Source organism: Fonsecaea monophora, assembly GCF_001642475.1.
Source record: "Fonsecaea monophora strain CBS 269.37 chromosome Unknown Scaff21, whole genome shotgun sequence".
Taxonomy (NCBI): Eukaryota; Fungi; Ascomycota; class Eurotiomycetes; order Chaetothyriales; family Herpotrichiellaceae; genus Fonsecaea; species Fonsecaea monophora.
In genome coordinates this window covers 93,199-106,320 of record NW_019173952.1, presented here as the reverse complement: position 1 = coordinate 106,320, position 13,122 = coordinate 93,199, and the positions used below count along the sequence as shown (strand labels likewise).

Genomic DNA, 13,122 nt, shown 5'->3' with positions numbered 1-13,122 from the left:
ACTCAGATCTGCGGGATGCGCTCTGGAAAAAAGGGCACTGAATTGTCAGTCAAGACCTCAGATCCCTTCTGGGGAGTCACTCACGGAGCGACAGACAGCTAAATGCCCGAGCAGCAAGAGAAGGACATTCGGGACTGCATGAAGGATGGAGATTTGTAAATTGTGGTTGCTGTGTAAGGAATGCCTCTGGGGGTCTTTTTGGCGCGTGAAGACGCCGTGGCAATTCTGGCCGCTTTATTCTAAACAACGCTAACTACTTTTGGGTATATCTACATATTGTCTCCAGAGTGATTCCGGAGTCCTTAACAAAGTCAGAATGGCGACATGGCGGTCATGAATGAAGTGGGTATCATAATTATGCATAAGAATATGCATGTCAGCTAGCAGCAATTCGATCCTCCCTAATGGCATGATTAGATTTCACATTCACAAAACACCAGCTTCATTGCTCCACGCACAAAAGTAATGCTTCCAGCATCTCCTCCGTTGCCTTTGCTTCATCACTTTGACTAGGATCCATCCCGTTGAGTTGGTCTTTCAGGCTCCGCTCGAGAACCTTGAGCCCGTCTTCACCGAGGAGCACCGTGATGGTCTGCCTCGCTCCGTTATCTTCTGCCACCATCCAACTGAGGATTAACTCAATCGCCTGAAGTGAGAAGAGGCCGGCGTCCAGTCGCCGTGAAAACCACTCATCAGCCTGTGCCTGCAATTGTGCTTCGTTGAGATCCTGCCGTTCCCTCTGAATGTAGGCTTCCACCTTACTCAGTCTCGTCTTGTATTCCCGTCGCAATTCGACGAGCTTGGTGATCTTTTCGTAGTCATTTTCGACAAACTTGGCAAGAGTGCGTATTCGTTCGGCGGACCCTCCGGGCAGATACCTCAACATACTCGCAAGGATTCCGATGAGGTGCTCAACAAGGCTTCGCTCCATTTTGTGGGACTTCATAAGCATGCCGAAGATGGTCTTGAGTCCGGCCGCGTCCACTAATCTCATCGCGACGGCTGTTGCATTGCCTCCACTCATGGCATGATCGAGCACTCGCAGCGCCCGTGCTTTGGCCAAACGCCCTTCTCGGAGCATAATGAGACACAATTCAACGCCTTCTCCTTCCACAAACTTTTCGCCAGCAAGCCGTTCTTCCACCATGCAGGCTAAGCAATCAAAGAGATTTTCTGCAAACTCTTCCTCGTCTGAGTCCTTCTCGGGATCTCGCTTCCGATAGGCACTCAGAAGTTCAAGAAGAGAGTCGACCCCGTCTTTTCGTGCCAGGCGATCTCGATTGTTTTTGTTGTTCTGCAGGAGTATGGCTAGAATTTCCGCCGCATATTGACGATTCTGCCCAACTTTTCCTCTCGCGTAAGGATCAACCTTCTTTATCCTCGAGAGGAGCCATTCCATCAATGAATCTTTTGACCCCGCAGCCTCCACGTTTCCAGTGTCGGATAAAATGTTCTCGATCACGTTCAAGACGTGATAGACTCCTGCTCGGTCGCTCTCATTGTTGTCTTCGTCCAATCTGCTGAGGTTGCTGGTCAGAAGATCCACAATGTCACCTTGAATTATGGCTTTGACCAAGGTCTTCCACTGTTCTTCCGTAGTCGTTGAGTCTTCGTCTGTGAGTTCCACGAGCAGTTCGCAGACGGCAATGGCAATGTCGGTATTCTCGTGCGCGAGCAACCCGACCAAACTGCCTGCGCAGCCCATTTTTACGAAGTCGGCGTACAACTCGCCATGTTCGCTCAACAGACTCAACCCTTTTATCTCAGCATCCAAGTCGGCCTCACTACTTACAAACTTCATGGGCTCGGACTCGTACTTGGCTCGCAGTTCCGCATTCTTGTTGATTTTCCGTTCAAAGTTGATGGCCGTGCGGCGAAGCCACGCGGAATCAATCTTCTCCTCCACTTCCCCAGCCTCATTTTTGTCGAGATAGTCAATCACTTCTCTTTCTTGTTTTGTGACACCGCCACCAAAGAAGCGGCCTTCCTCGTCATCTCCAACTTCGTCCTCGACGTCTTCCGGCGGCCGCGCGGGCCCGGCCTCGAGATCATCTTCCTCGTCTAGGACTTCATCTTGCACGAAAGCAGCTTTGCTGCCCGAACCGTTGGAGGCAGACTCGTCATGAGAAGAGCCATTTGCGGAAGAGCGTGGAGAGGAACCGTTGGCCAATTTAGCGGATTTGTTGGAGAGGGCATTGGAGAATGATTTCGTTGGGTCCTCAAGTTTTCGCTTTGACGCGGCATTGGGTTTACGGAAAAGGTCATCAATCGAGGTCATGACTGCTCGATGGGCAGGCCTATTCAGGGACCCATTGTCATCTTTTATCCTTGTGAAAGAAGAAAGAGAAGAGAAGTATTGCACCACCGGAAAACATAGGAAAAGCGTTCAGGGCAGAAAGATCCGGACAACCGCAATTGAGGCTCGGCAGAGTTTCCATTTGAGCGTCTGCCACATTTTCCGTAACAGGAAGTCAATTCGTCAATTGTGCCGAGGAGCACGAAAATACAATGTCACTGCAGCACATACAACACTGCTTTACATCAGACTGAATAGAAGACCTTACACAAGTAGTAGCTGGTGTTTGAGATGCTCAGATTAATGCACTCTCATTTGTTCCAAAGTTGAGGCTGCCATTACCCACCCGTCGACCACCTACGAGATCAAAACATCCGACTTCTGCCACCACCAATTTCCTGATGCATTGTTAGTGCATTCCATGTTGCTAAAGAAGATCCAGACCTATCCATAACATTCACCGGAATTGTTGCTGGGATGGATATCTGGACCATAAATCTCATCAGTTTCAACGGTCAAAGAAATGTAACCGGAACTCGGGGTGGCCACGGTTGAACGGATTCTCGCAGTTGTGTCTTGTCGCATTCCGGCCCGAACCGTCCAATGACCTGTGCGATGTCCAGCTGCCGCAGACTGAGACTGAGACCTCCGCGATCTGAAATGCCTGATTGAACTGCAAATTATGAAGACACGATGCGCAGAGAGGAATGATTGAAATTAGCGAGCAGCAATCGTCCTGACGTTTTACAGACGTAGTCTCTCAGACTTACTGGTGCTCAGTCCTCTAAAGTCGGGAATGCATAAAACACTTCTTGGACCTCGACAAGGTCCGTGGGAGGCATCAGAGCCATTTCCATGCGGCCCTCAATCAACTGAACCCAATCTTTCATACTTGTTCGTGCCCGTTTTCAGTCGCTCCGCAGTATCGGTAGTACATCCTCTAGAAACGCCGCTGAGCACCACCGTTCCGCCTTTTCGCTGTCCGCATGAACCAACTATCATAGTTTCCAAGGAGCCAGTCCCCGCGCCTGTCCTGAACCATGCTCAAATTGTCTGCTAGCTGCGCTGGGCTCTTCCGTAACAAAACGCCTGGCTGATCGACAAAACCCCCCTTCCAAGTCTGTGGGAATATCAAGCCGTACCACCGTCGTCACCGTCGATTATTTCGTTAATACTTCCGTCTCCTTATTGTCTTGGGCACCTCGTCTCCATCATTCTCATACTCCTTCCCTTCATTGACATCCTTCTTCCTCAGGGTGCCGACGCCGTGTCTCACCAGTTCCTGATCATCCCCATCCGAGTCCTCAATGTCGTACAGCACCGGCAAGACGAAGCTATCTTCTTCGCCCATCTTCCTCTCGACCGTCAGGATATCAACATCTTCGTCTTCTCTGTCCAGGCGGCGCTTCTGATGTTCTTCTTGTGGGTACTCGTCGAACTCATCCTCACGCTCAATGTACTCGACATTTTCTGTCAATTCCGTGAAATCAGGAGCCAATGCGGACCACTTTTGTTGTGGCTCGATGCCCCAGATCTGGATGCTACCCGTTTCAATGCTTGTGCAGGCTAGCAGGGGACGAGAAGGGTGCCATTCAATGATTGCGGGCTCCTCACGGTTTTCCAGAATTCGGAGGAGAGAGTTGGAGCGGAGTTCCCAGATGTAGATATCCTTCTTCATATAGGTGGAGGCCGTCACGTAATCCGCGATGCCGGTGGAGGAGCTATGGCTGAAGGCGCAGTGGTTCCAGCGAAGGCGGTTGACCAGGTCTTGGAATTTGTGTTCGACATTGAGGACAATGTTTTCTGCAAGGGTGGCAGGGTCGCGCTCATGGTGGTCATCGCTACTGCTGGGGTCAGTGTCGGGGGCGGTGGAGGGAGTGATCAGACTCAAATCAGGCAGATTGATGGTGCGGATGATGCGATCGGTGCTGTTAGCGAGAAGCTGGCGACCATTGGTGGTCAGGCGGAGCAGGGAAATAAGACCAGCGGAGATCTTAGTGGAGTGAATGATCTTGCGCGACTCGGTCTCCAAAATATTGATGTACCCCTTCGAGGTGCCGGTAATGATATGATTACCCAGCACGGAGAAAATTGCCGAGGTGGTGGCTTGCTTGTTCTCGAATCGAGGGATGCTATCACTTAACGGAGTAGTAGGAAGGACGCGCTTGACAGGAATGACTTCGGTGATATCAACCAAATATGGTCTGTCTTCGAAAAGGGAGGCGACAAAGAGCTTGTAGTTGTAAGGGTGAAGTTCCGCTGTGTAGATTGGCGCTTCGAATTTGACGGTGCGGATACGTTCTTGAGTTTGCAAGTCCCAAAGACAGGCTCTACAGTCCTGGGATGCTGACAAGAGGTAGCGGCCATCTCGAGACCAGCTGAAAGACCTTAGGAGCGTGTCAATGAATTATATTGAAGAGACGTACCTCAAACTTTGAATCTGCCTCCAGTGACCATGTAGTTTCATGGCAACCCCGAACGTCTCCATGTCCCTTGAATGACGTGTCAGTCATTACCCACCAATTTCGATCGAGCTGCCAAATCTGCACTGACCAAATTATGATCTTTCCATCCACCCTACCGGAGGCGAGATAGTCGCCCTTGCGACTAAATCTCAGAGTGGTGGCATGGCCGGATCCTGAAGTTGAATCAGTACTGGTTTTGACAAATTTGTTTCCTTCCACTTTCAACGGATCGCCAGCTGAACATACTGAGGTCATTTGTAAGAGCATCCGGAGAGTCTTGAGCTAATTGGAACGGATCTATCAGTGCCAAATTCATGATGCACTTGTTGATTTGATGGAGTCTCACGAAAGCATGGAGGCTTCAAAGCCGCTTGACGAAATGCGTCTGTTTCCACATCTGGTACTGGCGACATTGTTAGCACGGTCACGTGATAGGGGATGGCAAGCTGGAAATGGAAAGTCAAGCGAGAACGATGAGATAACGAGATAGGAAAGGAGCAACGGTGAGGACAGATTCTTGTTAGTGATAACTTCTACAATGTTTGTCACTATAAGTCAACTTAAGTGACAACACTGTACTTCACAAAGGCTGCCAACCAAACGAAACCCAATACGACGGAAGTAGTTCTTTGTACCTCTCAAACACATTGTCTATCACATACTGTATCTTTGTGTCATCGACATTCTCATGGTAGAGAGATCTTTAGTGGCATTGTGCAAAGTTGGACTTCGGACACAGTTTGTGTTTTTACCCGTAGATACCTCCTCGTCTAGCTTGTTTCTCCTGAGACGGGCAGAGCTTTGATGTTGACCTCCCCATAACAAACCCGCACGGGACAATTGAAAGTCCCATTTGACTCAGTGACCCTGCAAATGAAGAAAGCGACCGAGTAAATCTTGAGCTCAGATTCACTTGACGTTCACTGCTCTCTGTACCTGGTGAATCTGCGTGATTGTTGTCACTGAATGAATAAGGTGAGGCTGAAAGGAGGCGAGCCTAGCCGCTAAAAATCCGCCTTTCGCTTCTGGGCTGATTGTCTTGGCGCGGCGCAGGCAGCCGCTCGCCCTTTCATCTCTCAAATTTTGCGCTGACCTTCTCATCCCTTCCTCATCCTCTTCCTCATCAACAACCCCACCCAACCTATCTCTAAACGATCGCGCCCACGAATTTACGCGTTCCAGCAGGCGAGCCGATCGCTTTCCAGGAAGTTTTGGATCACAATCAAGAGAATTGGTCAAGAGCGCAGCTGGAGGACAACACGGCATTGTTTTGGGCGGCCCGACAGGGCGAAGGTCATCCCTGACCAGCACCGCGCAGCCACCCGTGCAAGGACTGCGGTCATCCCAGATCGTGACAAGAGTAAAATATTCGTCTCACAAGGATAACGCGAGATCACTGGGATAACCACGAGCGACCATGGCGAGCCTCAATTTCCCTTACTCGAGCGCGCCTCTGCGCACAGTCGAGGAGATTCAATTTGGCCTCTTCTCCGCCAAAGAGACCGAGCGCCTCGCGGTCATCGACATCGAATATCCTGAGACGATGTATGTAGAAAATAAAAGACAAAAATCACTTGCCCTGATCATTGCTTTCTAACACTGTTTGACCAGGGATGAGCAGCGCCTCAGACCTCGCGAGAAAGGTCCGAACGATCCTCATCTCGGAACAATCGATCGCAATTTCAAATGCAGTACTTGTGAAGAAAACATGGCCGAGTGCCCTGGTCACTTTGGTGTCATCAAGCTTGCAACTCCAGTCTATCACTATGGCTTCATGAACAAAGTCAAGAAGATTTTGGAGACGGTCTGCCACAACTGTGGCAAGATTAAGGCGCTTGATGTTAGTCTTTCCAGCGTCTTATCCTCTTATTTATCGCTGCTGACCTTGATGAAATCCAGACCGAAGAATTTCGACACGCAATCTCGATTCGAGACCGAAAGCGCCGCTTCGAAGCAGTGTGGCGACTCAGCAAGCCTCGAAACGTTTGCGAAGCCGATCCCATCGACGACCCCGACCAGCCTCTGAAAGGACCTCCTCAACCCAAGCATGGTGGTTGTGGCAATGCACAACCTGACATTCGAAGAACTGGATTGCAGTTGTGGGCGACTTGGAAGCCGCGGAAAGGCGAGGACGATGAAGATGTAACTCCCGACAAGAAGCGGATCTTTCCACAAGATGCTCTGAACACTTTCCGCACTTTGACCGATGAGACCTTGGAGTTGATGGGTCTCAGCCTTGATTACGCCCGCCCGGAGTGGATGATCTTGTCTGCGCTCCCTGTCCCTCCTCCACCAGTCCGACCCAGTATCAGTGTCGACGGCAGCGGACAGGGCCAGCGGGGTGAAGACGATCTTACTTTCAAACTGGGTGATATCATTCGTGCCAACCAAGCGGTGCTGCGAACTGAAGTTGACGGCACACCTGACCACATCAAGATTGATCTTTGTGATCTCCTCCAGTATCATATTGCCACCTATATGGACAATGAGATTGCCGGACTGGACAAAGCACAGCACAAGAGTGGTCGGCCCATCAAATCAATTCGAGCTCGACTCAAGGGTAAGGAAGGCAGACTGCGCCAGAACTTGATGGGAAAGCGTGTTGACTTCTCCGCCCGTACTGTCATCACTGGTGATCCCAACCTTTCTCTCGATGAAGTTGGTGTTCCTCGAAGCATCGCCCGCACATTGACTTACCCGGAAAGAGTCACACCGTTCACGATTGACCGGCTGAGACGCCTTGTCAGAAACGGGCCAAATGACCATCCGGGTGCGCGATACGTGATTCGGGACACCGGAGAACGTATTGATCTGCGACATCACAAACGTGCTGGAGAGATGACTCTTCAGTATGGCTGGATCGTTGAGCGCCACATCCAAGACGGAGACGTTATTCTCTTCAACCGTCAGCCATCTCTTCATAAGGAGTCTATGATGGGTCATCGTGTCCGAGTTATGCCCTACTCGACCTTCCGACTCAACCTTTCCGTCACTACGCCCTACAATGCTGATTTCGACGGTGATGAAATGAACTTGCACGTTCCTCAGAGCGAAGAATCTCGAGCCGAGCTCGCCAACCTTTGCATGGTGCCTCTCAACATCGTGTCACCACAGCGTAATGCTCCTCTCATGGGTATTATCCAAGACACGCTTTGTGGTATCTACAAGATCTGCCGTCGTGATGTCTTCTTGACAAAAGATCAAGTCATGAACGTCATGCTATGGGTTCCGGATTGGGATGGGGTGATTCCACAGCCAGCTATCATCAAGCCAACGCCTCGCTGGACGGGGAAGCAGATGATCAGCATGGTGCTCCCACCTGCCCTAAACCTCGAGAGGCTTGATGCCAAGGGTGAAGACCCCTACGTACCCACTAATGACACTGGTCTTATGGTCCTTGAGGGCAACCTTATGTTCGGCCTGTTCAGCAAGAAATTTGTCGGCACTAGTGCTGGTGGCATTATTCACACCATCGTCAACGAGTTCGGTCATGACACGGCGCGGGCTTTCTTCAATGGTGCACAGACTGTGGTCAACTACTGGCTTCTCCATAACGGGTTCAGTATCGGTATCGGAGACACAGTACCCGACCCTGACACTGTGCAAAAGATTCAAGATGCCGTTGATACCAAGAAGGCAGAGGTTGATGAGATCACCAAAAAGGCGTACAACGAGGAGCTCGAGCCTTCTCCGGGTATGAACGTTCGTCAAACATTCGAGAGCAAAGTGATGAACTCTCTCAATCAGGCTCGTGATCAAGCCGGTGCTGCAACCGAAAACAGCTTGAAAGATCTGAACAACGCTATCACCATGGCTCGTGCTGGTTCAAAAGGCTCTACCATCAACATTGCTCAGATGACTGCTATCGTTGGCCAGCAGGCTGTGGAAGGAAAACGTATCCCCTTCGGCTTCAAGTATCGCACCCTGCCTCACTTTGCAAAAGACGATTACTCTGCTCCTTCAAGAGGCTTCGTGGAGAATTCGTACCTTCGTGGATTGACTCCCACAGAGTTCTTCTTCCATGCCATGGCTGGTCGTGAGGGTCTTATCGATACTGCTGTCAAGACCGCGGAAACGGGTTATATCCAACGTCGTCTCGTCAAAGCTCTCGAGGAGGTCACTGTCAAGTATGACTCTACTGTCCGGGATTCGCGTGGAAACGTGGTTCAGTTCATTTATGGTGAGGATGGCTTGGATGGTGCCCATATCGAGAACCAAAAGGTCGATATCATCACCATGTCAGACAAAGCCTTCAATGACCGCTACATGGTAGACATCATGAGCGGAGACATTTCCATGTGGAAAGGCAGACTGCTCCAAGCAAGAGAGCTTCAAGGTGATACCGAACTCCAGGAGATGTTTGATGAAGAGTACGAAGCTCTGCGGACGTCTCAAGACTTCTTGCGAAAGATGGGTAAAGGCACTGAAGACTCGATGCAGTTGCCTCTCAACATTGGGCGTATCATTGACCAAGCTCAGAAGAACTTTAAGATCCGTCGTGGCGACAAGACCGACCTTGATCCCCGCCATGCGCTTACTGCCGTGAAGCAGTTGCTGGAACGACTTGTCATCGTCCGTGGGGAAGACCCCATCTCGAAAGAAGCCCAAGACAATGCGACGCTCTTGCTGAAGGCTCAACTTCGCTCGCGGCTGGCGTACAAGCGGCTTGTTCTTGAGCATGGTGTAAACAGATTGGCCTTTGACAATATTATCGGCGCGGTTGAGAGTCGATTCATCGCTGCACATGCAAATCCGGGCGAGATGGTTGGTGTTCTCGCTGCCCAATCCATTGGTGAACCTGCGACGCAGATGACCTTGAACACTTTCCACTTTACTGGTGTGTCAGCGAAGAACGTCACTTTGGGTGTACCTCGTCTCAAGGAGATTTTGAACGTTTCGCAGAACATCCGAACCCCGTCAATGACTGTGTACCAGCTTCCAGAAAATGCTGGCGACAAAGAAGCAGCCAAGCTTCTGCGGAGTCGTGTACAGCATACCAACCTGCGATCCGTGGCAGAGACCTGCGAACTGTGGTACGACCCCGACATTCAGAGCACCATCATCCCCGAAGATCTTGACATGGTCGAATCGTACTTTATCATTCCCGAAGATACAGATCAAGATCTTGCGCTACACTCCAAGTGGTTGCTCCGCATTACGCTCAGTCGTGCAAGACTTTTGGACAAGGGGCTCAACATTACAGATGTCGCATCGAGAATCAAGGCAACCTACGGCAAGGATCTCTCGGTTATCTTCAGCGATATCAATGCCGACGAGCAAATCATTCGTGTCCGCCTTGTCCAGAACTATGGCAAGGATGAGGATGACGAGCGCAAAGAGGATGATGAAGTCCTTCGACGCTTTTTGAACGAAATGCTTGACCACCTAACCTTCCACGGTGTTCCCGGCGTCTCAAGAGCCTTCATTGATCAAAAGAGTCGTGCCATTATCAATGAAGACGGCTCGGTGTACATGGCAAAGAGCGATCCTCGATGCAACGAGTACGTGCTCGAAACTACTGGAAGTTCTTTCGCAAAGGTTCTTGCCATTGAAGGAGTGGACACATCTCGCACTTATACCAATCGTTTCACGGAAATCTTCGAGGTTCTCGGAATTGAGGCTACTCGTGCTGCAATCCTGCGCGAGTTGACCCAAGTGTTGTCGTTCGATGGTTCTTATGTCAACGCTCGCCATCTGGGCATCTTGTGCGACGTGATGACTGCCCGCGGATATGTCATGGCTGTTACTCGTCATGGCATTAACAAGTCCGATACTGGCGCTCTGATGAGATGTTCTTTCGAACAGACTGTTGAGATTCTGCTCGAGGCGGCAGCAGCCGGCGAACTCGACGACTGCAAAGGTGTCTCTGAGAATCTGATCCTGGGCCAACCTGCACCCGTAGGTACTGGAACAATGGAGATCCTTCTGGATCAGAACATGCTGTCTACCGTTGTCACGGACAATGCCAACCTTGGGCTTGGTGGTGCCATTGGTGTTAAAGGCTCGCAGCAACTCCTCGATGGGGCTGCTACCCCCTATGACACTGGCTCGCCAATGCAAGACAGTGGCTACCTGGGGTCTCCAGACTACGGGGCGTCTTTCTCTCCCATCATCGCTGCTGGCTCGGAAACTCCAGGAGGATTTACCGACTACCAACCTGGATTTGGTGGAGCTGGAGGATTCAGTCCATATGGTTCGCGCAGCCCTGGTGGTTACTCACCTGCCAGTCCGTTCGGCGGTACCAGCCCAAGCTCGCCTGGCTTTTCGCCCACTGCCGGCTATTCACCAACATCTCCCATGTTTGGCGCAACGAGCCCTGGCTTTGGACCAACGTCACCATCGTTCTCGCCGGCCAGCCCTGCCTTTACGCCGACCTCACCAGCATACTCGCCAACCTCACCTGGTTACCAGGCGTCGCCGACTTCGCCGAGCTATTCGCCGACGTCGCCCAACTATTCACCTACGTCTCCAGCATACGGGTCACCAACCTCTCCAAGCTACTCACCGACTTCTCCGGCTTTCAGTCCCACCTCGCCGACGTCGCCAACGTCGCCTGTCTACAGCCCCACCTCACCAATGTACAGCCCAACAAGTCCCATGTATGGTGGTGGTGCCAACAAACAGTCTCCGACGTCACCCAGCTACTCTCCGACGTCGCCTACCTACAGCCCAACTAGCCCGACGTCTCCGACTAGTCCATCTTATTCTCCCACGAGTCCGATGTACAATGCTTCCCCAAGAAGCCCACCGGCTCGTTCAGCGTCGGCGACTAGTCCACAATACTCTCCGAACAGCCCACAATATTCTCCAACTTCTCCAAAGGAGGACTGAGTCCTCTTTGTACCATCATATGATTCGGATGTTATCCCAAGACGGAAAATCCAGAGGCCGAGCGAGTGACGGATCCATTCAGTTGACCTTCTGTCTTCGACTACCACTCTGATGGGGATGATATCTTTTTAATGCAACTTTCTTACGGCCACTAAATTGTCACCTGCGGGAAAGAGGAGGCTCTGTGTCAGAGTGCTCTCCGCAATATTTTCACCGGCCACAATGTGTTTCAGAAAGACACAAAACACGTGAATATTAGCGACGGCGTTGGATGGTTATTCACTTGTTTCTTTATCGGATCGATTTGCTCTTTTACATGAAATGGGATGGTTAGACATGTTTTCGACGGACGAGGGGACAGAAAGTTCGTGTCCTTGCGAAAACAAATGTGCTTGGGGGCGAGGGTGACATGGGCATAGGGAGGAGAACATGACCTGAGATGGGGGCAGCATTTCTGCGGAATCATTGAAGGGGATTGAGGAACAGCTCTGTGGATGCTTCGGGTCCTGGTGGGAGAGAGGGATGTGATTGATGGTCGAGAGGCGACGAAAGCACTGTCGGGTGGATTGAGAAAAAGTTTGCAATTGTACTCTAAGATAAACATAGAATGTTGTTCGCAGGGTGGAGGCCTGGCTATGCACTGCCGACTGGGCAGCAGGGGAGAGTGATTCGCACGGAGAGATAGGCATACAGCTGAAACAGTGCGCACATTTGCAAATGGCGCGTTCCATCGTGTCTGGGATTGAGATTGAAGCTCGCGTCGAAAATGCTTGTCACAAGGCTGAGACTGAATTGGGCAGAGAGATGTATGTGTACTCGCTAAGTGACGGGCGGCCATGCTAGACGAGGATGTAGAAACCACTGAATGCTGGATCCATGTTGATCCTGATACTTATACCCGTGCTTGTCCAAACCCGCATCACGAGGCTGGCTGACATGACGAGGCTGAGAACCAACCTCCCTGTGTATCTGATAAAATATAAAATAGCCGCTCAAGAGTATAAGAGAGCCACATTTGTTCTTTTTCCGGATGATTTCTCTCGAGTGCCGAGTCCTGAACTTTGAGTACATAACCACACACGGCGCGTTCTCCCGTGCGGGATTTGAGGGCATGCTCCTTGAATTTCTCAGCCGCATTCCCCGTCCTCCCTCCTCCCCCTTCCCTCGCCCCCAAAATGGACCAGTACCACTACTAGGATTGGCGTGCGAGTACTGTGTAGTGTAGGTATGTGGTGCGAACACAGGCTAGATAAGGAGTATCGACTCTACCAGTTATTATACCAGATGGTCTTGGTGACTCTTAGCCAGAAGGAGGAATGGAATCTCTTACTCGTTGCAGAACCCACGACACCAGGGCGTTAGAACGAGCGCCAGGCGAAAGAGTTGGATCTCTAGTGCTGACGCGTGGCTGTTCCCAATCGTCTTCCATCTTCCTCCTCATCCTCGTCCTCATCCTTCTCCCAACTCGTCTCATCTCTTTTCATTTTGGTGGTAAATACCCCATTTTCCGCATTGAGAATAAAAATCACC

The 13,122-nt window shown here is 51.0% G+C and overlaps 3 protein-coding genes across 3 annotated transcripts; 1 reads left to right on the top strand and 2 right to left on the bottom strand.

The window, feature by feature from the left end:
• Positions 1–442: 442 nt before the first annotated feature.
• On the bottom strand, positions 443–2,278 carry AYO21_03976 (hypothetical protein; the record flags this gene model as incomplete). The annotated part of the gene is made up of 1 exon (XM_022653949.1): positions 443–2,278. One exon carries the CDS (start codon positions 2,276–2,278, stop codon positions 443–445), a length of 1,836 nt encoding a protein of 611 aa, XP_022513693.1.
• A 1,186-nt stretch (positions 2,279–3,464) lies between these two features.
• AYO21_03975 (hypothetical protein) lies at positions 3,465–5,077 on the bottom strand (the record flags this gene model as incomplete). Its single annotated transcript, XM_022653948.1, has 4 exons — positions 3,465–4,674; positions 4,723–4,788; positions 4,850–4,934; positions 5,008–5,077. 4 exons carry the CDS (start codon positions 5,075–5,077, stop codon positions 3,465–3,467), a joined length of 1,431 nt encoding a protein of 476 aa, XP_022513692.1.
• Positions 5,078–6,178: 1,101 nt separating this feature from the next.
• On the top strand, positions 6,179–11,592 carry AYO21_03974 (hypothetical protein; the record flags this gene model as incomplete). The annotated part of the gene is made up of 3 exons (XM_022653947.1): positions 6,179–6,306; positions 6,373–6,601; positions 6,661–11,592. 3 exons carry the CDS (start codon positions 6,179–6,181, stop codon positions 11,590–11,592), a joined length of 5,289 nt encoding a protein of 1,762 aa, XP_022513691.1.
• Positions 11,593–13,122: the final 1,530 nt, after the last annotated feature.